This window comes from Fragaria vesca, linkage group LG2 (assembly GCF_000184155.1).
Source record: "Fragaria vesca subsp. vesca linkage group LG2, FraVesHawaii_1.0, whole genome shotgun sequence".
NCBI classification, from domain to species: domain Eukaryota; kingdom Viridiplantae; phylum Streptophyta; class Magnoliopsida; order Rosales; family Rosaceae; genus Fragaria; species Fragaria vesca.
The window spans coordinates 6,494,801-6,517,626 of record NC_020492.1 but is presented as its reverse complement, the minus strand read 5'-3'; the positions used below and the strand labels follow the sequence as shown (position 1 = coordinate 6,517,626).

Genomic DNA, 22,826 nt, shown 5'->3' with positions numbered 1-22,826 from the left:
TAGGACATGCAGAAGATGAGCTTGTTGCTCATAGATATGGATGATGAACGCCCATATATACTAGCTAGCTCTAAACAGATGATCGATCGAGACGCGCGCATGCATGCATAGCCTAAGTTTGTATGATGAAAATCAGATTGACACAAGAATATATATCATGCATAACTACTTATCTGAACTTCAGATTCTGAACCGTGCCAAGGCTAAAATAATGAGAAGGTAACTAGGGAATCGAAGGCATCAGTGACGTCCGAGACAGTACTGCTTCTGATCGGATTCGGAAGATGACGATTATCGAACTCATCGGAGGCCGGTTCGCTGCAATTACTTCATTACTTATAGCAATGCAGCACTCTCTTAATTAGTAAGTAGATGATGACTTTGGAAGATGTTTTCGATCGACTACTACTGTGTAGCTGCAGGGAGCCTGGGAATTCAATAATGGTGGTGTAGACCTACGTACGTACGTACTCTTGTTCCATCCCCGTGTGGTGTTTGTTTCAACGTATATAAATTTGTCAAACCTAATTTAGTACACGTTCTAAATGTCGACGGGTCTACTTAAATTGCCCAACTAATAAAACTAAGCCAACTCTAACAATACTCCAAAATATTTTCACCGTTCTTATGTTTAGTTTATGGAAGGCATTATTGTTAGGGGAGTGCGATTTATACTCTTTATTTTACAATCTACATTCTCACATTTCATTTTTAGGTAAAGTTTTCAAAAAAAAAAACAAAACACGTGTTACTAAAAACAAAATTTAAATTACTAAAAGAAGAAAGTGAGAGTGTAGATTATAAAATTATGAGTGTAAATTTCACTTCTCTATCGTAATGTTGGCTAAAGTTTTTTTTTTTTTTTTTCCCGTATGATATGAGACAAAGTTACATAGAAGATCCATCACAAACGTAGGTACTTACGTACCCGTGGAAGAGGAAGGCTTTGGAAATAATACTTCCCCTTATATCATCGTATGCAACTCCCCGGCCATAACTATTTTGCTGATGTGAAAAGAAAGTGAATATTTTGAACAAACATAGAATGATACAATTGGAGCCTTGGAGGAGGCAAAGAAATTAACAAATACAGAAATAAAAGAAAATTAGCTATTATCTATAAAAAGAAAAAGCAGCGTTGTTGAAACTTGAATGATGAGAAAAAAATATTAAGATAACTTACGAAATCAATTTATAGGAAGTGACGTGAAGACGATCCTTTCGAGTTATACTATCCCAAACATAGCAGTATCCTTTACGGTAACAACTTGGTCTACAACAGTAATTTTATCAAATAAAAATCTTGCATTGGACATTAATTGGGCTAAACAGGCTACGCTATCATTGTTGCTCTTTCCGGCCTGCCAATCCCCTACTCCAATAGACCCCCAGGGACACAACCGTCCTTTCCTCCCCTCTGGTATTCCCGTGATTTCTCAAATATCCAAGGGCATTATCTCACGCTCTCTTCTATAAATAAAGAGACCCCAACCCCACCGCCCTCTACACCATCATTTTTCTCATTCTCTCATCCCCTCTCAATCTCTCTCTCCCCTCTTTCTCTCTCTCTCTCTCGCCGATTTCACTTTTTCCAGATTCCGGCCACCGTCCGGCCAAATCCACCTCCTCCCAAACCCTAGCCAATTTTTCTTCTCTTTTTTCAAATTTTAAATTTTGAAAAATTTGTTGTTTGGTGGGTCCTGGTTCTCTCAACCCCTTGTTATTTTCACTTTTTTACTGTCAATTACTTTTTACCCCTTTTGATTCTGACGTTTTGTTTTCTACTTACCAAACAAGTTTTCTCTCACCGGAAATTTTATCTTTTTTTTTCCCTCTGGGTTTGTGTTTGCGATTTAATGAGCTGCTGCCGCCGACGTGGCATGCACCCCAACAGCCATGAACACCAAAACGATGCGTTTGCCTCCACGTCGGATTTCGACGACTATTGCGTCATCAAATAACAACGCCCCCAAGCGCAAGGAGCGGGAGAGTTTACTCGACGCGCCCCACAACCCAGCCAAGACGCTCAAGCTTTCCCATCAAGCCGAGCCGCCGGGTTCTTCGGCTCTGGCCTCCGGTCACCTCCTGGCTGGCTATTTGGCCCACGAGTTTCTCACCAAGGGCACCCTCCTCGGCCAGCTCTGGGACCCTACAGCCCGATCCGCCGCTGAGGAACCACCGGTTGAGAAATCCCCAGATCGGCGCGAAGCCGAAGCCGAGCCGCAGTACGAGAAGCTGGAGAGGTACGTGGAGGTTGCTGATTTGCTGAAGACGGATGGGGCTCAGTTGGCTGGCATTGTCAACCCTACTCAGCTTGCACGCTTTTTACAGTTGTGAAGAGGCGAAGGTAGGGGCGTGTGTGGGGCACGCGCCGGAAGGAGTAGGTGTGGATCAGATTTGGCGTTTGCTTCCAGGAATGGAAATTACAATTTTGTACAATGTAGGGGAGGGGGGCAGGTATTGTGTGTATGACGGGACATGCATTATGAATGTTGTATCTGATGATTCGAATCCAAGATGAAATATATGCACAATTTCCTTAAATATTTACTCTTGTGAGTTGTGAATATTCAAGCTATGATGTATGTGTAATTTTATGTTTGGATAATTATTGTAATGCCTGCCAGTTCGTTAGGGTTTGTGGATTGTGTTCCTTAGTATTAAAATTGAAAAATGGAAACTTAATTTAGAAATTGTAATTTAAAATCGTTTAATTAGCTTATTTTTATGAAATATCATAACAACATGTAACTATTTTTAGCACGCAATACATGCGAGTAGATTTGACGCCAAACTCTAGTTTGCCCCATCCTAATACAATTTTTTTTATAAATTAATGTCATATGTACACATAACATTATTTCTGAATCGACAAATCATCAATGATTTAAATCCGCCAGATGACAACTCTCGTTTTCATCTCTATGCAGCGGTATTTTTAGGGTTTCGTCGTCCAATTTTTGTAGCTTATGTGGATAGCCTTTGTGTGTCTTGGCTGACAAATCTATTGGATTCGACCATCGGAGTGCTGCACCCCGATTTCGTTATTTTAGCGATGAAATTCTTATGTTTGTTTCCGCATCGACGACGGTGGTGGACATCAGTTTGGAGTTCTTGTGGATCTAAACCAAATGAACGAGTAATGAATATTTTAAATTTTACTTGATAATCTCGAATTTTAACGTGAATGTCATGTAACTGTTGATATAAAATCCTCACTCGTACAAAAGAGTTCAAGAAAAATAAATCATGAAGAAGAAGAAAAGGCGCTATTTTTAAGAAGAAAGAGGATGAAGATGAAGAAAAGACCCTGATTTTAGTTCATAGATATTTCCAGAAAGACCTCTGTGTGCTCACTCACACTGGTTCTTCGAAAGCCACCACAAAAATGCTGAGCCTTCAACTTCGCCTCCCGCCCATATTCCACTGCCCTTCTCTACTCTCTACCCGCGCTCCCAAGTCTCTCTCTTGCCGCGCCGTTTCGAGAAAACCCGACCCGGAGCCCGACCCAGAGCGAGCCAAGCCAAAACCCCGCCGGAAAACCGCATCCAGCGGAAACGGCGGCGAACAAAAAGACCAGCCGTTTATAATTCCGAGGAAGCCGCGCCGCGGGCGGAGGAGCGAGGCGGCGGCGGTGGAGGATTACGTGAGGGACACACTCAACCGGACGTTCGCCACAATCCGGAAGCAGAACCCGGAGATTTTCGAGGCCAAGGGAGAGCTGATGAAGGAGAAAGCCGCCGCCGTTGACGGCGGCGACGACGAGGAGGAGAGTGAGAGGGAGGAGGAGGACGAGGGGGTGGTGGAGGAGGAGACGGAGAATTGGCCGGTGGATGCGGAGGTGGGGTGGGGGATTAGGGCGTCGGAGTATTTCGAGAAACATGGGATTCGAAACGTGGTGGATGAAAATGGAGATGAGATTGATTGGGAGGGAGAGGTTGAGGATAATTGGGTCAAGGAGATTAACTGCTTGGAGTGGGAAAGCTTTGCTTTTCATCCCAGTCCGCTTATTGTGTTTGTGTTTGAGAGATATAACAGGGCTGCTGAGAATTGGAAGGCTTTGAAGGAGCTTGAGAAGGCTGTCAAGGTGTATTGGAATGCCAAAGATCGGCTGCCTCCGAGGGTATGAACTGTTTTGGATTACTTTTGTTGCGAATGTTGTTTGAAGATGTTAACTTTGTTGTGTTTTTGATTGAATAGTCTGTGAAGATTGATATCAATATAGAGAGGGATTTGGCGTATGCTTTGAAGGTTAGAGAATGTCCTCAGGTTTTGTTTTTGAGAGGGAACCGGATATTGTACCGGGAGAAAGGTGAGATTTGGTGATTTTGGGTTGGTATTAGTTGTTTGAAGCAATGCTTGGATGTCTGCAAGTTTGCTTATTTATGCAAGTTTCTCTTTGAATTTTTGTAGAGATTCGGACTGCAGATGAATTGGTTGCCATGATTGCGCATTTTTATTACAATGCAAAGAGGCCGTCCTGGATTGATGTGAAGGAGCTAACTCTGCCGTACTAGTGGCATTCTGGTACTAAATCTACCCACTATGATTTGCATTGTTCAGTATGAGCTTTGCTTTTGACTTTTGATGTGTCTTAATGCGTTTCGGCTATGCAGGCTTCGGAATGATATGCTGATGCGACGGTGAGAGAGCAATGGTTTACTCAGATGTTGGCAGCATGGAGCACTGGAGGGTAAGTTGCATTTGCAGGTAAAATCTGCTGATTCCTGGATCTTGAATTTGAATGAATGTTAAATGACGTAAATCCAGTGTATAACCTGAACTAATTTATGGGATAGGCTGTTTCATCCCTTGTTGGTATTGGCTTTTGATGATGTACACAGTTTGTCAATCCTGAACCTAATGGAGCCGACTCCTATAAAGTTAATGCTTAAACAAGAATCTTGCATTATATTTTCTGTAAGGGACTAAGGGCTAGCATTTATTTATTCAAGAAAGGAAATTTGGTATTCCAGTTTGATTCAATTGGCACTGTCAAATTTATGTAGAATATGGACCACATACAGAAGAAGCTAATATCATACATCAATACTAGGCAGGTACTTGATATATAGGCTTTGCAGTTACAGAATGACAGCACCCTACAAATTAGAGTTGAAAAGTTAAATGTATTTAAAGGAGTGACTTCTTCATTGCCTCCTCCTGTGATCTGTAGGTCCATTTTCTAATTCCACCATTGCCTCATATAGTTATAGTGTGGTTAATGTATGATTAACAACAAAATGTGCTTAAACACGTTAGCATTCTAATATGATTTGTATAGGCTCCAAGAAAAACTCTTTCAATTCAGGTTTTATGCTCTCTCTCCTCCCCTTTTCAAATTTGATTGTCGTTCTTGCTGCTATCAAATTCTAGTCCCTTAGTTACTTGCTTAGCTAATTGCTCATGTGTGTGTGATGTTGATTATTATCAAATTCTAGTCCCTTGGTTACTTGCTTAGCTCATTACTCTCATGTATATGTGATGTTGATTATTGCTCGGTACTTGTTTGTTTCCGTTGTTGCAGTGCAAAACTGGGTACGTGAATCATCCGGTAAAGACCTGCCTGTATGTGTAGCATCATGAGACTGTACTAATGATCAAGAGTGCAATGGTGCAAAGGGTTTTGAAATCTGCAATCTTGAGGCACCTAACAAGCTAGTTTACCGGTGTGGCCATGATTGCTAGGTATGAGATATAAAGCATGGACTGGAACTAGTGAATAAGATGCATCATCAAAAGTAATAAGATCAGTCCCCCTTTCTGTAACTCTTCATTTGGCTCCCACCATTTTCCAACTGTCATGGATTTTGCACGATAATGATCTAATGATAATATATTATGTTATATTAGAAAGCAAGCAACCCAACAGCAACTGCCAACCATATAATAATGCCGTCCCAACTTGAAAATATGTTTAGATTCTTCCCATAGTTATCTCGATTACAGATTCTTCTCATAGTTTATAGTTCTTGAGGCAGATGCTTATAGTTTCTTAAAGCAGATTCTTATAGTTCTTGAGGCAGATTCTAAGCTAGCGATTGACTCAAGGATTGTTGGGAGGAATTCTTCTCCCTCCATAGTTCATCCTTAAGAGTTAAGATAGCTAATTCCAATGCTGTTTGGTTGGTTAACGATCAGGTTGTGGGGGAAGAAAAAACGTAAAGGTCTGTCCAGAAATTTGCTGGTACTGTGACTTTTAACTTTTAAGGCTTTGAACTTTCAGTTACAGATCAATTAGCAAACCAATTATGTGCGATCTTGTATTATCGAATAATTGGAGCACAAAAGGTCTAAAACAAAGATATGATTTTGCCTCTCTACGGAGGCGAATCATATATTTGATCGATAATATCATATCAATATTTGATCACGTACACACCTAAGCACTAGAGCACCAACCAAAGTTGTTCTTGATTTTGGCAGCAGAAGGGACTAGCTAGCCAGTAGCCTTTTTTTTTTTTCCCTTCTCTGTTTGATTCCTTTCAATAAACTTGCTAGTTACTCGTTCTGTTACGCAGCTCATCTCTTCTTTTAAAATGTGCTACCTATAACCTATGGATCAAAAAAGTTTAACCACAGGTAAATGCTTTGAGTCACCGGGCGGATATGGCCGGCAACAAATGGCGATGGAGTCATGGAGAGATGATAGTCTCAAGTCTGTACTCCGAAGGCAAACAAGCTAGGATCGGAGTACGAGTAGGGTTGAGTATACGACTCAATATTGAAGTCCGATTTAGTGAAATAAGATATGGGTGTTTATTAGAAGTGACGGGTGTGATTTAGACATTTAGTTCAAAAATCAGAAAGCAAGGGTATGCATAATTATGATGCGATTACACAACGTAAAATGGTAATCTAATTCATCAGTCTTATTAATAGTCACAACAGCACTAGTTAATGTACATTTTCACTGATTTGTGCTAGCTAGTCGATCAATTTATTTCTTCAATTTGGCGCCATTATCATTCCCTGCAAACGTGTAAGCATATTTTGATGCTAATAGCTACACTACAGCATGCCTTGAATGAGCGAGCAGTTGCATGCGTTACAATTCGATTCTTTCCTAGTCTGGCTATTACAATACAAGGAAGCAAATCAAGATTAATATGAGGTATTTGATACGTGTAGAACTGGCTGAACTGGTCACTCATACAAAGCATGCACTACTAGTTATAAGCCTATAAATTAGCTTTAACATAGAGAACAATGGCACCCCAAAAACCTGATCACTAAGTAGGTATATAGCAGAAGTATATTTTTGTGAAGATATGATCAGAAAGCTTCATCCCACCTCTTTCCTCATCCTCCTCATCATTACTATTCTACTCTTCGCATCAGGTCCATGCCATATTTGAATTTTCACTTGATTAATTAAGATATAGTAGTTCGGTTAATTATATCAGTGGCTAGGTTGGTTACAGATTGATATGCTTACCAACTATATTGTGTGTTTGTTTTACTGATACAGTTCATGAAAATGGAGTAGTGGTGTGTGAAGATGAGGATCCATATGTAGGGGATCCTAATATAGGAGAGCCTTATCGGTGCATTACATCGTGGGACTGCACAACTATTGAAGCTTGCAAGCGAGACTGCTCCCAGAAATATCCCCAAGGTCGTGGTTACTGCAAATCCGAGCCCCCTTTCAAGGCTTGCTTGTGCTCCTACAATTGCCCCCCTCCACCCCCTACTTAGCTACCTCTCCCTCTTACCTCTATATAGAGCTAGAATCAATAATTGCACACACGATCATATCGGATCGACTAGAGAAAATTTGCATTATATAAGAGGATGTTCTCAAGTTTAATCACTATTGTACATAAATCAAATTACAGGGTATGTTGAAGGTTCAAATTCTAAAGCCAGCCAACAAACATAGATATACACACACACGCGCACACACAGGGTATGTTCCAACTTTAGTATTAGTTAGGGCATCGATTGAGAGGCAAATCGACTCTGCTGTAAGTCGGTTTGACGTTGCTGCATACTGCAGCTCCTCCTTTCTCAAGTCTAATATCTTCCAGATCAATCAACTCACATGCACCAGGAACGCTGCTGCAATTGAATACTATGGCTTTGCCATCCTTAGAAACCGTCCCCTTTATGTTCCGGTACATAACATTACGCACTTGAACTGCTGTATTTTTCTGCAGTAACAATGTTAACCAAAATTAATCACTTAATGAATTAATGGGGTCTCAATGAAGCACGTATATACCTGCACTGGTGGTGGTTTGCATTCTCCCTTTGTGACTTTGGTTGCAGCGTCGCAGTAGTTTTGGTCAATTATTATGGGGTCGGTCACATTCTCCATCTGTATGTTCTGAAATATGATTCTGTTTGCATACCCTGACCCTCCCGGCCATGTTTTGATCCTCACTCCATACATGGTTCCAGTTAGCTTAGCTCCATCCACTGTTACGTCGGAAACATGGTCTTCGGATCCGCCTTTTCCCAAGCTACCAATGCTGATACACAGCGAATGAGCAATTTAGATGAATTATCAGGATCAGTATGATACATTAATTCTTTGTGGTGAGAACTCGGAGAAAGGTTTGAGATCAAGTTGAAAACCTGATTCCATGGCCTGGTCCGCAAGTGATGTTTGTGGCTTGAACATCCCGGGATCCTCCTATAATGGATATACAATCATCACCTACGTACAACACAAGAAATTAAGGTGACATAGAGGAACATTAGACATACAAACTTACAATAATAAATGGTTTCTTTATACGATAAGATATGTACCTGTGCTTATACGACAGTCTGAAATGTGGATCTTGTTGGTTTCTGCAATGTGAATTCCATCAGTGTTGGGACTAGCCTCTGATGTGTTTATACTAAGTCCGGAAGCTTTAACATTCGTGCAATTTTTGAATGTAACATGCATTCGCTGTGCCTTTTCGATATTCAGATTATTCACCGTCAAGTTATTGCACTTCTTGAACGTCACAGCCTGCATTATTTAACCAACGCATTCATAATTTCTAAACGAACAATGGTACATTGCATTAAGGGTATATCCCATTAACCACTGCAAGTAGCATAGTTCCCTACATTACATTATAGAGGAAACTCTTGACTCAAGTTCGATTCACAAAGCTATTAAAGTGGTCATGCACTATGCTGTCGTGCATAGTTGGAGGCGTTGGAGCACGACATCCGTGAACATGTTCCACACACGTATATATCCAATAGACTTGATTCTTACGCTTAATTCACATATATACTATCCTTACTATTGAGTTAACTTCTATACTGTGTTTACATATAATTTGCCCATATATAATTTGAGACTTCATAAGAAAATGAAGACACGTACAGTTGGTGCGTCCTTATTGCAATGGGGCTGCAAATAAATGAAAAGATATCTCAGAAACAAGTATTTAACATAACGCATTTGAGATACATCAATATCTAAATTAGGTCGAAAAAAATATTGGCAATTTGGCATACCTCCCGCGTTTGAGTTTTACTGTTTTGTTTGCATGAGCTTTGCCACCATTTTTCTCCGTTGCCATTGATGGTTCCAGGACCTTCAACCACCAAGCTCTCAACGCTCTCAAAGGTAAGCCAGTCCTGCACCTTATTTTCATTTGGAAAATGGTAGGTTTTCGGATCCTCAAATGCCATTATCGTTCCTTGGATCTGAAATTTCATTTCCCTTACTGTTAGGAAGCTAGGTTTTTTATACATACACATCCAAAACAAAACAATTTAATTTGCTTCTACTTTACCTGCATTGTAAGATGGTGGGCTTTGCATTTGGCGCCGGAGAATGTGACTGGCTTAACGAAATAGCTCCGGTGGGGCGGCAGCAGAAGAACCGCCTTTCCGTTGGAGGAACAAGCCTCCGCCCACGCCTTCTCAAATGCCTGAAGCATATATAGTTACAGAAACGAAATGAAACACCATGTCGAGCCAGTCGAGGTTGCACACATATTCAATATAGTACGATTGTACATATGTACGTACATGTATATATGTGCATGACTGCTAGTTGATTCATGTATATACTACGAGTACCTCTGTGTCATCTGTATGATCAATCCCTTTAGCTCCAAACTTATCAACGCTAATCGGAGCTGGTGTCGATGGTCGTGCGCCACTCACATTGTTAAAGTGAAACCAAGGTAGAATGCCACCATGACATGAAGTTTTAGTAATAAAGGAGAGGACAATAACAATGCAGAACGAGAATGATCGTCTTTCTGGAGCCATTTTTTCTTGTTTGTTTCTCGTATATATTTAAGGTACGTACGATAGAATAGTTCAAACTCCAAAAGGCTATGTAATATGGGAATCGATGGACTGAGTACTGCAGATGATCGTTGGAGAGGGAGATTTGTATGTATTTATATATAGTGATGGAGTGGGAGAGAAAGATTGGCAGGACTGTGACTTTTTGCATGACGAATTTGAAGATGGTTATCAGATTCATTTTCATAACCACATATAATGGTATGGAGCACAGGCTGATTAGGTATTTACCTGCCTTATCATAGTACATACCACGTATTCAATTGACCAGGAGGAGTGCCATACGTATGTGTATACGGTACGTACGTCGTGATTGATTCTTATGGCTACACACGTACGTACGGGCACATTGCCATTGTGACTTTGTGAGCTAGCTGCTAGTTCGATCTTCATGTCAGGCAATATATGTCTGAAATATCCTGAACATCGCAGCTGCTATGTTATATTAACATCCTTGCAGCCAAGAACACAGATGTCGGATTGCTCCTATATACTGTTCAAAACTAGATTTAGGTTTGATCGAGTACCAGAAATTAGATTTGTTGACATATGATCCCATTTTACGTTGTCCATTTACTTGTAATAACCAGTCATGGTGGAACTAATTAAGACGCACAAGTTAGCTATCCCTAATTTAAAATAGCTATTGTTTCCACTTCTGTTATCTCTGTACAAAAATTGTATGTCAAGACTGTTCCCTAGAGGACCTAAACCACACACACACACACATCCTCGATCAACCATGTTATATTTTCTTCAAACATCTAGCTGCAGTGGCGTAGCCAGACATCTCACTTAGAAGGGTCAAATTTGATGAACTAGAAATTAAATTATTTTCAGTCACTCTTTAGCAACAACACAATTTTGCTTAAAAGAATGACGCAAACTTTATTTCAACAATATTTTTGTTATATTATTATCATCTCGAATAAACTTTGGATTAAAATTTCATGCACGATAAATATTGGAAAAAATATGTTACTTTTTCTTTTGTTTGAGAGATAATTAATGCATGTTGATGTATGGTAAACATTAATGTGTTGTTTCCATTTAGTAAGGTAAAATACCCTCAACACTATTTGTATTAATTGGATTAAGTATTTGAATAGTATAAATTTTTATTTCATTCTATTATTGTTGAAGAATATTTAAGACTAATTAAGAATTTATTAGAGAAGAAGGGTCAATTTATGTTTTATTTCCACTAATATCCAATACAAAAAAAGACTAATTACTCTTTTTGAAAATTTGAGAGGGTTCAATTGAACCCTTTGCCCCCTAGCTAGCTACGCCATTGTCTAGCTGATCGAGTTTCCCAATGTTCAAAGTTTGGCTACACATCAAGAAGGAAACCAATTTCTTTTTCTTTAGCCAAGACTGGTCACCATTAATTCCAGCTCTGTCAACAATGCTCTTCTTCTTTTTAGGTGGTTTTAAGTAGTGGCGTAGTCAAAAATCTTAACTAGGAGGTCGTAATTTAAATAAGTAAATATAAACTATTTTGAAATTTTTTTATAATTGTGTCAACTGATCCGTACGTTGCTAACCTTTTATATGATATATTTTGCAGAAAAGCTTTTATAATTTTAAATGTTCAATTGGTTTTCTGGATAGTACCATTTGATGTTCGTAGACCTAAACATAGAGGAACACGGTTCCTGATTTGCTGTGTGTGTTAATTGGCCTAAGCATTTGAAGACGATTCTTCTTTCTTTCATTTTAGAATGACAGTGTAGAAGGGTCAAATATTATACAAAGTACACGCATATCAACTAATCATGCCTCAGTTTGAAAAACTCAGAGGGTTCAATTGACTTCATTTGCCCCATTATGGCTACGCCACTAGTTTTAAGAGCAGTGTACATGTTGTAATTTCTTTAAGAACTAATTTCAGTTTACCCCTATTAACTTTAGGTCGATCATAATGTTAGTCATTCTTCTTTCAGTTTCATCAAAAACACCTCTCGACTCCTAATTTTCATCAGCCGTGTCCAAACCTCCGTTCTCCATCCAATTCCTCCGTCAAGTGATAACAAAATTTAAGTCACTAAAAGACAAAAATTCAGTTTCATCAAAAACACCTCTCGACTCCTAATTTTCATCAGCCGTGTCCAAACCTCCGTTCTCCATCCAATTTCTCCGTCAGGTGATAACAAAATTTAAGTCACTAAAAGACAAAATTCAAATTATTAATAAAAAAAAGGGTGTGTAAATTTCAATTTGAGATGTGTGGAGTTCACATCTCTTAAAGAATTGCTTCTCAAATATGAGAAGAAAAAGAAAAGAAAAAAACCAAATACGGGTCGTGCTCGATAATGAAATACTTGAAACGGAGAGGGTCAAAAGAGAAATAAAACAGAAAAGGGAGCACACGCTAGGGATCCTGATTAGGCTTTTACTTTTTGTTTCTGAATTCTCTCAGGCCCAAAATCACCTCTGCTTCCGGCAAACGCAGTCTTCTCTCTCTCTATATCTCAGTGGCTGCCGTTGGTCTAGGTCTTCACAGCTCCCAACAACAATGGTGAGAGGACTACTCAAGCAGCTCTCTTCTCGCTCTCTCTCCTTCGCCGGAAAATGGCAGCAGCAACAGCTCCGCCGCCTCAACATCCACGAATACCAGGTCTCCCTCACTCGCGCTTTGACTTTCATATCTATCCGATCTGAGACTGTTTCAATCCTCCATAATCTGCGGAAAATATAGAAGCCAATCGTTTTCAATTTTTGAGATTTCGCTTAGTATTTGTTTCGATGATGTAGAAAACTGAGTAGGCCTTGTTCGATTCGTTGTGCAGAGTTAGCTGTAGCAGTGATCAGTGAAAATTTTCTATTCTTCTAGGACAAGGAAACTGTAATTTGTGTCATAAGTTGTGGCATTTTTGTTATTATTCTTTGGCGTGGTATCAAGTGTCTGTGTGAGATTGTTGGAATTTGGTGGATGATTGTAGTTTTGTTGTTGTTGAACTCAGGGGGCGGAGTTGATGAGCAAATATGGGGTCAATGTTCCCAAAGGTGTGGCCGTCGGTAGCGTTGATGAGGTCAAGAAGGTGATTGAGAGTACTTTCCCCAATCAAAGTGAGGTAATCATTCGAAAGTTTTACGTTTCTTGTTATTACAGTATGAGAATTTGTGTTTGATTGCTGGTGAATTGAGAAAACAACTTGCGTTTTTCTTTGGCTTTGATGGAAGTTTGTGGTAATTTTTCTTAAGAAAGTAGATTTTAGTGATAAACAGAAGCAATGCTAACCTGGATTTTGATGCAGTTGGTGGTTAAGAGCCAAGTTTTGGCTGGTGGAAGAGGTTTGGGAACATTTAAAAATGGTCTCAAGGGCGGTGTTCACATTGTCAAGGCTGACCAGGTTGAAGACCTCGCTGGTACTAAAAGCTGTCTTTGTTATATTATAATGCAATCAAAATTCCTAGCTTATCTTCTTTCTTTCCTTTGGCATTAAGATTGTTTTTCACATTCATTAATTACTCACTGGGGATGCCGATGCATCTATAGACTGACTAGCACTCATCTCATTTTGATCTCCAATGCCTTGACCAACATGCGTACTTTCCTTTGATGAATACAAACTTTAGAAATAATGACATGTATGAATGATCTTGCTTCATACTTATTGCAGGGAAGATGCTTGGGCAGATACTTGTTACAAAACAAACAGGTGCTGAGGGAAAAATTGTCAGCAAGGTTGGTATTACACTGTATTTCTTGTTGTGCTTGTATTTTAACTTGCAGGCTATTTACGTATTGAATTTTACATTTTATTTAGAAAAACATAGCAAAATCTTTCTATATTCTCTTAATTTATCTCTTATTTTCTTGCTACCAACGGGATATTTTATTGCCAAATTTGTGAACTTGTGCATTTATGAATGGATAGAAAAACTATACTGTTAATTCATCATGAAGAATATTAACGAAGAACTTTGAAATTGAAAGTTTACAGATTCTTTTCCTTCAGATATATGTTCAAATATTGATGTCTAATATAGTTAAAAAGTTGGAATAATATCATTGATGTTTCTTCCCAGTATTGAAGGCATACATCACCACTGCAATCTTTAGTTTCTGAATAATGTGTTTTCTTTGCAGGTTTATTTGTGTGAAAAATTGTCGCTTGTCAACGAGATGTATTTTGCTATTACTTTGGATCGCAAAAGTGCTGGTCCTGTATGTTCTCATACCGACTTCATTATCTCTTTTATCTTTGGATAAGTACTCTTTTTCTTTTTTTTTTTCTTTTTTTTTTTTTCCTTTTGCTAGATCTTTGTCATATATCAGGAGTGTGATTGTTATCCTGTTTTCCAGCTTATAATTGCATGTGCAAAGGGAGGAACGAGCATTGAGGACCTTGCCGAGAAATTCCCTGATTCAATAGTAAAGGTTGTCATATTATCATCTTTTAAACAAATACACGATAATTTAGCAACTGTTTCTACCTTACGTACATTGTAATTTTATTGTAATTTATAGTTTTTCCTTCTAAGTTGTTTTAATTTTTTGGCTCTGTTGTTGATAGGTACCTATCGATGTTTTCAAAGGAATTACAGATGAAGACGCTGCAAAGGTTGTTGATGGTTTGTCTCCCAAAGGAGCTGATAGAAATAGTTCAATTGAACAAGTGAAGAAATTATATAAGCTATTCAGTGAGACTGACTGCACACTGTTGGAAGTGAGTTTAAACTTCTAGGTTGCAGTTGTGACTGGTTTAGGATAGATCAACAATCAACTTAATCTCATAACCTTTGTTTTTTTGGACAGATCAATCCACTTGCAGAGACTGCTGATAACCAGCTAGTAGCTGCTGATGCGAAGTTGAACTTTGATGACAATGCCGCTTTTCGTCAGAAAGAAATTTTCGCTCTCCGTGATCCTACACAGGAAGATCCCCGAGAGGTATGTATAAGTTCTTTTCTGTAGACATCTTCCTTGAATGCTTTCAGTTTTGAAGATTTTACCATCCTTTGCATTTCTTTTTCTGCTTACCAAACCCATCGTCCTTGGTTTACTTCTAAACCATCTTCATGTTTTTAAACTGTTTTTTTGTTTTTTTTGCTTCTCTTTGTTGGTTTTTTCAGTAGCTTTGGCTTATATGCATTTGCATTTCTAATATAGTGAAGATTTGTGTTTTCAGCACTGTTCACACACACATCTTATGTTTTGAGCATTGTTCATATGCAACTCATTTTCATTTTCTTGTTAATATGACATGTGTTGGGCAGTTCCAGAAATGTGCCTTCTTCAATCTGGTCAACTTATTATATGCATCCATTTATCAATGATGGTGTTTGGCTCCATTTATCAATCCCAATTGCAGTTTCCCTTTAATTTCTCTATTGACTACTATATTCGTAGGTCTTTATAATACTAAAATGTTAGAAAACAGTATTATGTTCTATATACTCATTTTTATAGTGCTTTTACTTTTTGACAGGTGGCTGCTGCTAAAGCAGATTTAAACTATATTGGATTAGATGGTGAAATCGGTTGCATGGTTAATGGTGCTGGTTTAGCTATGTCTACTATGGATATTATTAAACTACATGGGGGAACTCCTGCCAATTTTCTAGATGTAGGTGGGAATGCTTCTGAAGGCCAGGTAATGATAGTAGTATGATTTGTTAATAGAGTTGTTCATATCTAGCTTTGTTTTCTTATTCAGTATCAAGATATTGTAGCCAAGAATGTGTGATTTTTTTATTTTTTATTTTCCTGTCCAATGTGACTTTGGGTTTAGTGGTTTAGTGATTTGTTTAATAGGTTGAAGGAGCCATCTTTTTCTGATGGGCTCATGCTTACCTGTTGGGACTTTGTTTTACATATTTCCTACTATAGCAAATGAAAGCGAGTTAAAATCCTTAAAAAATTGACATTTCTTTGTTAATTTTTTTTCATTTATGTGCAACAGGTTGTCGAGGCATTTAAGATTTTGACTTCAGATGACAAGGTTAAAGCCATTTTGGTGAACATCTTTGGTGGAATAATGAAATGTGATGTGATTGCAAGTGGAATTGTTAACGCAGCTAAACAGGTGAGAACTGTATCCGGCTGTTTCAGTTTGTTCCTCATCAGTTTCCTGCTTGTTTAATGCTCTTTTCGCCAGTTCATTTCAATAGAAGATGGAGTTATCAATTTTGAAATTCGGTATACAAGGATAATGAATAAGTTTGTTAGTTTCCTCTGAAAGATGAAAATTGGCTTAGTTTCTGTGAATTACTTTATTAAAGAAAGAATTGAACTTTCCTCTTAATTGAACTCGGAACATTGATTCATTGGATCTTGTTACCTTTAAACAGTTCTAAATAAGTTTGTTACCTCAAGCACTAACATCTGTTCTTCTTTGTTGAAGGTTCAACTAAAAGTACCAGTGGTTGTCCGTCTTGAGGGTACCAATGTTGACCAAGGGAAGAGAATTTTGAAGGTATTTAGTTTGACATTTGTATAGTTACATGAATTATTCTGAAGGCAAATGACAAACTTTATTGTTTGTTAATGGCTGTGCAGGAAAGTGGGATGGCATTAATCACAGCAGAAGATCTCGATGATGCTGCTAAGAAAGCTGTTGAAGCAATATCTAAGTGAGGATAAATCCCTTGATGCCCTTCACCAATATATCTGACTATGATTCTCATTTTTTGTTGGTGGCACTGATGTGCTCCCTTTGTGTTTTATGTATGACATTACATAAAACGGATCCTGAATCCGCATAGTTCAAACAAAATTGAAGTTGCTTTTAACAGTAGTTTTTGAGGCTGTATCGGTTGTCAACGAAATTTCAATAATGCAGCTTTCCCTGAAATGATATTTGTCTATCATCTTCCCTTTATGTTTTATTGTTTCTAACCCTAAACCCAATCAAGAACAAACTTCCTGCACTACTACATCACTGCATTGTTATCTTATGATACATACTAATCAACCACTGGCCTTTTCTTTCTTCAATGAATCTGCAATCTTCTTGGAGACGCAATAAGCTGTGGATTGGATAGTAATCATGGGATTGACTCCAATTGCAGTTGGAAGCAAACTTCCATCACACACAAACAACCCCTCTGCCTCCCAACTCTCACCATTCTCATCAACCCCGCCTTCTTTCTCAGTAGCCCCCATTTTACAACTCCCCATCTGATGTGCAGTAGAGTACATTGTCCAGTACTCACCTCTTGTCCTCGGTCCTCCTACCGCGATTACACTGTCCAAGAACTCTTCCAAATCCTCCTTTTTAGTCCCCTTGCACACAATTCTCTGCCCATCATTTCTGTATGTACCCACTTCAACCGCCCCTGCAGCAATCAAGATTCTCACAGCCTGCCTTAGCCCAGCTTGTATGTTTTCTTTGTCCGATCTGTCCAATCTGTACTCGATCTTGTTCTCCGCCCTGACCTCTCCTGAACCTTTATCCCTCACCAGTGCAAACAGATGAGCTGTTCTTGCGTACTTGGCCACTCTGTCCTTCATGTCAAGTCCCGAAACCCATGGAACTAAAGTGGCAAATGAGGCAGGTCCTAATGCTGCAGTTTCTACAATGGCCCTGACATTTTGGTTGTCCTCAGAAACAACCTTATGGAGTGAAGTGATGATTCCACCCTCGAAAGCTTTCCCTTTAAACTCTGACGAATCTTCGGGGAAGTTCCCCCAAGCTAGCAGAACAGGGTGAAGATGGAGGTTTCTGCCAATGTTTGGGTTCTTGAGTCCACTGGTGATCATTAGAGGAGGTGTCAAGAGAGACCCGCATGCTGAAATCGTCACCTTGGCCTCAATTTGAATTTTCTTTGTTATGTTCTTGCACAAAGATATTGCTTGCACTCCAAGGCATCTTTTCCTGCTCGTACCTCCTTGATGGTCATTTTCCATTATGAACCTCTCAGCTTTGCAACCTGTTAAAATCACAGCACCACACTTCACAGCATCAACTAGCCAAGTCGAATCCGTCCCTTGTTTATCTCCAGTTGGGCAACCATAATTGCAAGAACCACAGTAGTGATCTGCTGAGGAGTTTCTTGGGACTGAATCAACTTTCAAACCAAGTTTCTCACACCCTTTTCTTAAAATCTGATTCTGCATGTTTTCCTCAGTACAACTATCTGTCACACCAATCCTCTTACAAACAGCATCCATTGCAGATTGATAATCAGGGCTACCGAAAAGTGGAATCTTATGATCCACAAACCACTCTTCGAGAACAGAATTCGGGGTTCTGATAGATGCAGACCAGTTCACAGCAGAGCCTCCCCCAACTGTTGAGCCAGCCAATATCATCATCTTCCCATCTTTTGAAGCCATGATCCCACCTGATTCATATAGCTCATTCATGGAAGGACCCTCTAGAAGAGAATAGTCTTTGGGCACAAAGTAGTTCCCTTTTTCAAGGACAACTACTTTTTGGCCTGACTGTGCTAGTACTGCAGCTGCAACGCCTCCACCACAACCAGAACCAACAATGACAACATCACATTTGATCTTGTGGATTTGGGGATGAGCTGCACCGTCCGTGACTTCAATGCCTTTCTTGGTGAGAGATTCAATGAGAGTAGAATCAGTTTTTTTCATGGTTTCTATAATTCCCTTCTCAAGAGGTCTCTCCTTGGGTGTCTTGATCAACTTTTCTCTTTTGTTTACATTGTATCCTATTGCTTTCCATGACGGGTTCTGTGAATCTCCAACAATCTGCAACCGATTGGCAAGAAGAATGCACCTCAATTAATTTCGAAAAGGATGAAAGAACACTACACGATAAACTATACGGATCACATTCTTATTAACTCTGTTTCTCAAACTAGATCAAACATTACTATACAAAATGATTTAGATGAACCATCTAAATCAGATTTAACTCTATTCTCGTAACTACCAATCTAGTGAAAAACAAGCCTTGAATAAAAGCTTACCAAAAACAGAAATATAAGCACACGGATTTCCCAAGTACCTAACATTAAATTTAAAACTCATAGTTTTAGTAGTTACGATCATTTATTTCTATACTGAAATGACAGAATACCTAATTTCGTCAGGTCCCCCTTTCTTACTTGAAAAGAAAAATCGATTTATGAACTCCAATACAACCTTTTGTTTTTGTTTAGCTAGATGACATCTCAATCATTGAAAATCACACATTGTTGTCACAGTGAAAGAAAGTAAGAAACACACAAAAAAAAAAAAACTCCTATCAAGTCCCTGTCAATCTAAAAACAAATTCAATTGAAAAAACAATTTAGCACGTTGAAGAATAATTAACCTTCAATAAACTAGATTACACTTGCCCAAACAAGAAAGATTTAAAACTTGAAAAACTAGAGGAAAATAACAAAAGAGTGCAAAATGAAACCAATCAAAGTGAACAACATCTACATCAAACAGAACGCCAAGATTGTCCTTTTGCTAACCTTATCATCAACCCCATCAAGTTTTGAAACCTTGAAACCAAGATAACATAGACTGTTACTTATTAACAGAGACAGAGAAAGAAAAAAGATCAATGGCTATGGTGGGGGGTTGTAATCGATCAGGTACGTTACTCTTACCCTGGAGAAGAAGCAGAAGAAGCAGAAGATCTTGACCACTACAAATAACAGTCTTAGAGGTATCAGACGCTTTTCCCTTGACCATCTCTGAAGAGCTTCTTCTCTCTTTTCCAAAGACATTTCAGCAAAGTTGTGGATGAAAGGCCAGTTCTTATCAAGGCAAGGATACCCGCAAACCAGTAAATTTCCTAATCGGTAGGACAAGACCTTGAGGAAAAAGGACAGTACCCCTACAGCTTCTGGTGCACCTCTCTTCCTTATCAAATCTGCTACCTTGTTTTTTTTTTTTTTTTATTAGTTCATCATCACCAAACCGATTAGAATAAACAAATAAATAAAGAAGTGAAATGAGTTGGGCAGTTGCATGAGTGTGAAGTGATTCGGAAGTGACCTCATCTGGTATAGGAGGCTCAGACCCAGAAGCTTTGTAGAAGGAGTGGAGGGCTTGGTCAGATGTGTCATCCAGTGACAGAGGAGGTATGAGAGCTTCACACATGGCAGCAAGGGATTGGATTTGAGCTGCGGAGAATCCATGGCTGAACTTGCCACTCCTGACACCGCTCAACAGAGGATGATGGCTGTTCTCTCTCCCCTCCATATCTCACTCTCTCTCTCTCTCTCTCTCTCTCTGAGCAGAAGATAGAAGACGAAGAAGAAGAAGAAGATATATAGTAACTAGTTCTTGTGACTTGTCAAAGAGTTGTTCTGGCAGGTGTGAGCTTGGGTTTGACCTCTATAAGAAAAACAGGGTACGTTATATAAGGCAGGTATTGCTCCGACAGAACTCATAGAAGAGGAGAGAGGAGAAATTTGGCACGGCATGTGTATTCTGGAACTCACCAAGCATTAGCATATATATAAAGTCCTAATTAGATTTCCTAAAAAAAAAAAAAAGGGCCTAATTATTGTCTTAAAAAAAAAAACAATCATAAAGTCATTAAATTGTTTTAAAGAAATTATATCAAAATGAATGATGCTCAAGTCGGTGAGTCGTGGATATTCATTGATCTTAAATTGGTGTTCAAGCTATTAATTTCTTGGAAATCAAATGTTATATTACGTTTATGTTAAAAGTAAGAGGAGTTTGTAGAATGTAACTCGTTCATTATTACTAATGTCTATTATTTCGAGTTTAAAAGTTAGTTATAGATGGAATTAGACACTTGCAAAAAAAATGTTAGATGATTATTTGTTATGTGTAAAGAATTGTAGCCATCATTTTGAGACTACTAGTCCAGCGCAAACTATGAAAATAAATTTTAAATTTATGCTCACCGGAACTTTGAATCCGGCACTTGTCTAATTTGTTATCTCTCTTTTTCTTTTCTTTTCTTGTTTCAATAGTTTAAATTATTTTAGGCGAAAACAAGATTATAGGAACCCATGCCATGACTTAATACACAAGTTTTAGAAAAAGAGACTTAGGATACAAGTTTTCAGGCTAGGTGAAGCAGATAGTTGAAACTTTTTCAAACAATTGGCACAGAAAATTCCAAGTCATAGAATACAAGTTTGGTATGATCCTGTCTCTCTCCCAAGGTTTCCAACTCCCTATTTATTTATTTGCCAGTTTATAATGCTCCCGCTACATTGCTGGACCTACTTTCTTACCCTCCCCATAGCTTCCCTCTTTCTATTTAGCTAGCTTTCTGAGTTTATATATGACAAACTGGGTTCATTTTCATCTTCAGTTTCACCTTACTGGTTTTCTGGGTTGTATGATTGTATCCAATCACCTACCTCACCAATGAGACTCCAATCGATCTTATTGCTTCTTACACATTTACAGGGCACTGCCAATTCCACCCATCCTCCCAATCTCTTCTGTTTAGTTTGGCAAAATATTAAGTGATCCAAACTTACTACTCGAGTGGTATGAAGTTATTGTTGCACGTTTACAGTTGGGTTAGAAATTATTACAACTTGGAGGTACATGTATGATTTCTATGCATGACATTACCAACTCCAGTATGAAATTCATTATTATTGATAGTTGAAATGGTTCTACATACATTGAGAGATCGCTATCATATACAGTTGTAGATCCGGGAACTGTGAATGATCTCCAGTTCAGGATTCAATGCTTGGGGTAGGTGTGTGTTTTTCATCTGTGCTCTCTGCTACTAATAAGTGTTTTCTCTCAGTCTCTTTGAGGCATCCTATTGAACAAAAAACACATAGGCATTCTATTAAGTTTGTGTCGAACATAAACACAAGCAAATGGTGGCAAATTTCACATCACACGATTCACAACAACCTAACAAGTCTTTCAATATTAGTGCCATGTTGTGTTGTGTAATCGACATCTAACATGTCTCGATTACTCTCCTAAGTCCTAAATACTCCATTTTTTGATCGAGTCGTGGTTATCATTTCTCAATAAGACTATTTTCATGTCAATACCTACAAGTCATAATAATTTAATGAATATGCATAATGCATGGACACTTCAAATCATGGAAATTTCTACTATACCATTCTGCATGCTATGCAGTAGACAGTATAGCCGTCAGAACAGTCAACGAATCCAAATTTAAAATGATCCGATGGCTACGTCACCTGCTACATAGCATGCATGATGATATAGCAGCCAAAATATCATGTATTAATTTTTGGTGGTTGTTGGAAAACAAATCTTACTCACGCGTATGGTAATTAATGTTAAAAATTTAAAATCCTCTACAATAATTCCTCCAGTACCATACCTTTTAATGGATTTAAATTTTAACCAACGACTTTGACGAGCTGAATATGTCATATCTCAAATTTAGCATATTTTTTAAGCTTAATATTGAGCTCAGATCGATGAAGCAGAAATAGTACCGAAACAAATTAGATATTCATTTCAAACCATCAAACTTCGACCGCCGCCCGGGGGCCGGGGGGGGGGGGGGGGGGGGGGCGGGGCGGCGGCGGTGTGGATGCTAAACCTATTAATTATGTCCCGTCATCTTCTTCAACACAACATCCTGCATATTCTGGCAATGAACTCATGCAATATTTGCACGCTTCGGACCATGCAGCCAATCATG

At 38.7% G+C, this 22,826-nt stretch overlaps 5 protein-coding genes across 6 annotated transcripts in view; 3 read left to right on the top strand and 2 right to left on the bottom strand.

Annotated features, from left to right (window-relative positions):
- The first annotated feature begins 1,505 nt into the window (after nt 1-1,505).
- LOC101296725 lies at nt 1,506-2,550 on the top strand. The gene has a single exon (XM_004289926.1). The coding sequence runs from the start codon at nt 1,897-1,899 to the stop codon at nt 2,335-2,337; it is 441 nt and encodes a 146-aa protein (XP_004289974.1). The 5' UTR covers nt 1,506-1,896; the 3' UTR covers nt 2,338-2,550.
- An 838-nt stretch (nt 2,551-3,388) lies between these two features.
- LOC101304940 lies at nt 3,389-5,632 on the top strand. The gene is made up of 5 exons (XM_004292176.1): nt 3,389-4,123; nt 4,201-4,312; nt 4,414-4,527; nt 4,617-4,710; nt 5,528-5,632. Exons 1-3 carry the CDS (start codon nt 3,389-3,391, stop codon nt 4,515-4,517), a joined length of 951 nt encoding a protein of 316 aa, XP_004292224.1. The 3' UTR covers nt 4,518-4,527; nt 4,617-4,710; nt 5,528-5,632.
- A 2,296-nt stretch (nt 5,633-7,928) lies between these two features.
- LOC101304649 (polygalacturonase-like) lies at nt 7,929-10,230 on the bottom strand. Its single transcript, XM_004292175.1, has 8 exons — nt 10,036-10,230; nt 9,747-9,884; nt 9,466-9,657; nt 9,332-9,358; nt 8,758-8,965; nt 8,581-8,662; nt 8,225-8,474; nt 7,929-8,153 (listed from the first exon to the last, which is right to left on the bottom strand). The coding sequence occupies exons 1-8, from the start codon at nt 10,228-10,230 to the stop codon at nt 7,929-7,931; spliced, it is 1,317 nt and encodes a 438-aa protein (XP_004292223.1).
- Nucleotides 10,231-12,596: 2,366 nt separating this feature from the next.
- Nucleotides 12,597-17,267, top strand: LOC101295668 (succinyl-CoA ligase [ADP-forming] subunit beta, mitochondrial-like). Its single transcript, XM_004289924.1, has 12 exons — nt 12,597-12,889; nt 13,236-13,346; nt 13,530-13,641; nt 13,896-13,960; nt 14,366-14,443; nt 14,582-14,656; nt 14,793-14,945; nt 15,035-15,169; nt 15,708-15,872; nt 16,182-16,304; nt 16,623-16,694; nt 16,778-17,267. The coding sequence occupies exons 1-12, from the start codon at nt 12,788-12,790 to the stop codon at nt 16,853-16,855; spliced, it is 1,269 nt and encodes a 422-aa protein (XP_004289972.1). The 5' UTR covers nt 12,597-12,787; the 3' UTR covers nt 16,856-17,267.
- Nucleotides 16,803-22,826, bottom strand: part of LOC101295185 (long-chain-alcohol oxidase FAO2-like) — a 32,193-nt gene continuing 26,169 nt past the window's right edge. Inside the window, exons 1-3 of one of the 2 annotated variants that reach the window (XM_004289922.1) lie at nt 20,186-20,590; nt 19,795-20,067; nt 16,803-18,940 (exon numbers count right to left, since the gene is read on the bottom strand). In XM_004289922.1, coding sequence (XP_004289970.1) covers nt 17,189-18,940; nt 19,795-20,067; nt 20,186-20,392 — 2,232 coding nt within the window. In that variant the 5' untranslated portion in view covers nt 20,393-20,590 and the 3' untranslated portion in view covers nt 16,803-17,188. Of the gene's footprint in view, nt 18,941-19,794; nt 20,068-20,185; nt 20,591-22,826 lie in introns of those variants that run through there. The other variant, XM_004289923.1, reaches the window with a different exon arrangement.

Coding starts and splice junctions, on each gene's coding strand:
- LOC101296725 (XM_004289926.1), top strand. CDS start 1,897: ATGAACACCAAAACGATGCGTTTGCCTCCACGTCGGATTTCGACGACT.
- LOC101304940 (XM_004292176.1), top strand. CDS start 3,389: ATGCTGAGCCTTCAACTTCGCCTCCCGCCCATATTCCACTGCCCTTCT. Junction 4,124..4,200: donor AAGATCGGCTGCCTCCGAGG/GTATGAACTGTT, acceptor TTGATTGAATAG/TCTGTGAAGATTGATATCAA. Junction 4,313..4,413: donor GATATTGTACCGGGAGAAAG/GTGAGATTTGGT, acceptor GAATTTTTGTAG/AGATTCGGACTGCAGATGAA.
- LOC101304649 (XM_004292175.1), bottom strand. CDS start 10,230: ATGGCTCCAGAAAGACGATCATTCTCGTTCTGCATTGTTATTGTCCTC. Junction 9,885..10,035: donor ATCATACAGATGACACAGAG/GTACTCGTAGTA, acceptor TATATGCTTCAG/GCATTTGAGAAGGCGTGGGC. Junction 8,663..8,757: donor AGACTGTCGTATAAGCACAG/GTACATATCTTA, acceptor TGTTGTACGTAG/GTGATGATTGTATATCCATT.
- LOC101295668 (XM_004289924.1), top strand. CDS start 12,788: ATGGTGAGAGGACTACTCAAGCAGCTCTCTTCTCGCTCTCTCTCCTTC. Junction 12,890..13,235: donor TCAACATCCACGAATACCAG/GTCTCCCTCACT, acceptor TGTTGAACTCAG/GGGGCGGAGTTGATGAGCAA. Junction 14,657..14,792: donor TCCCTGATTCAATAGTAAAG/GTTGTCATATTA, acceptor TGTTGTTGATAG/GTACCTATCGATGTTTTCAA.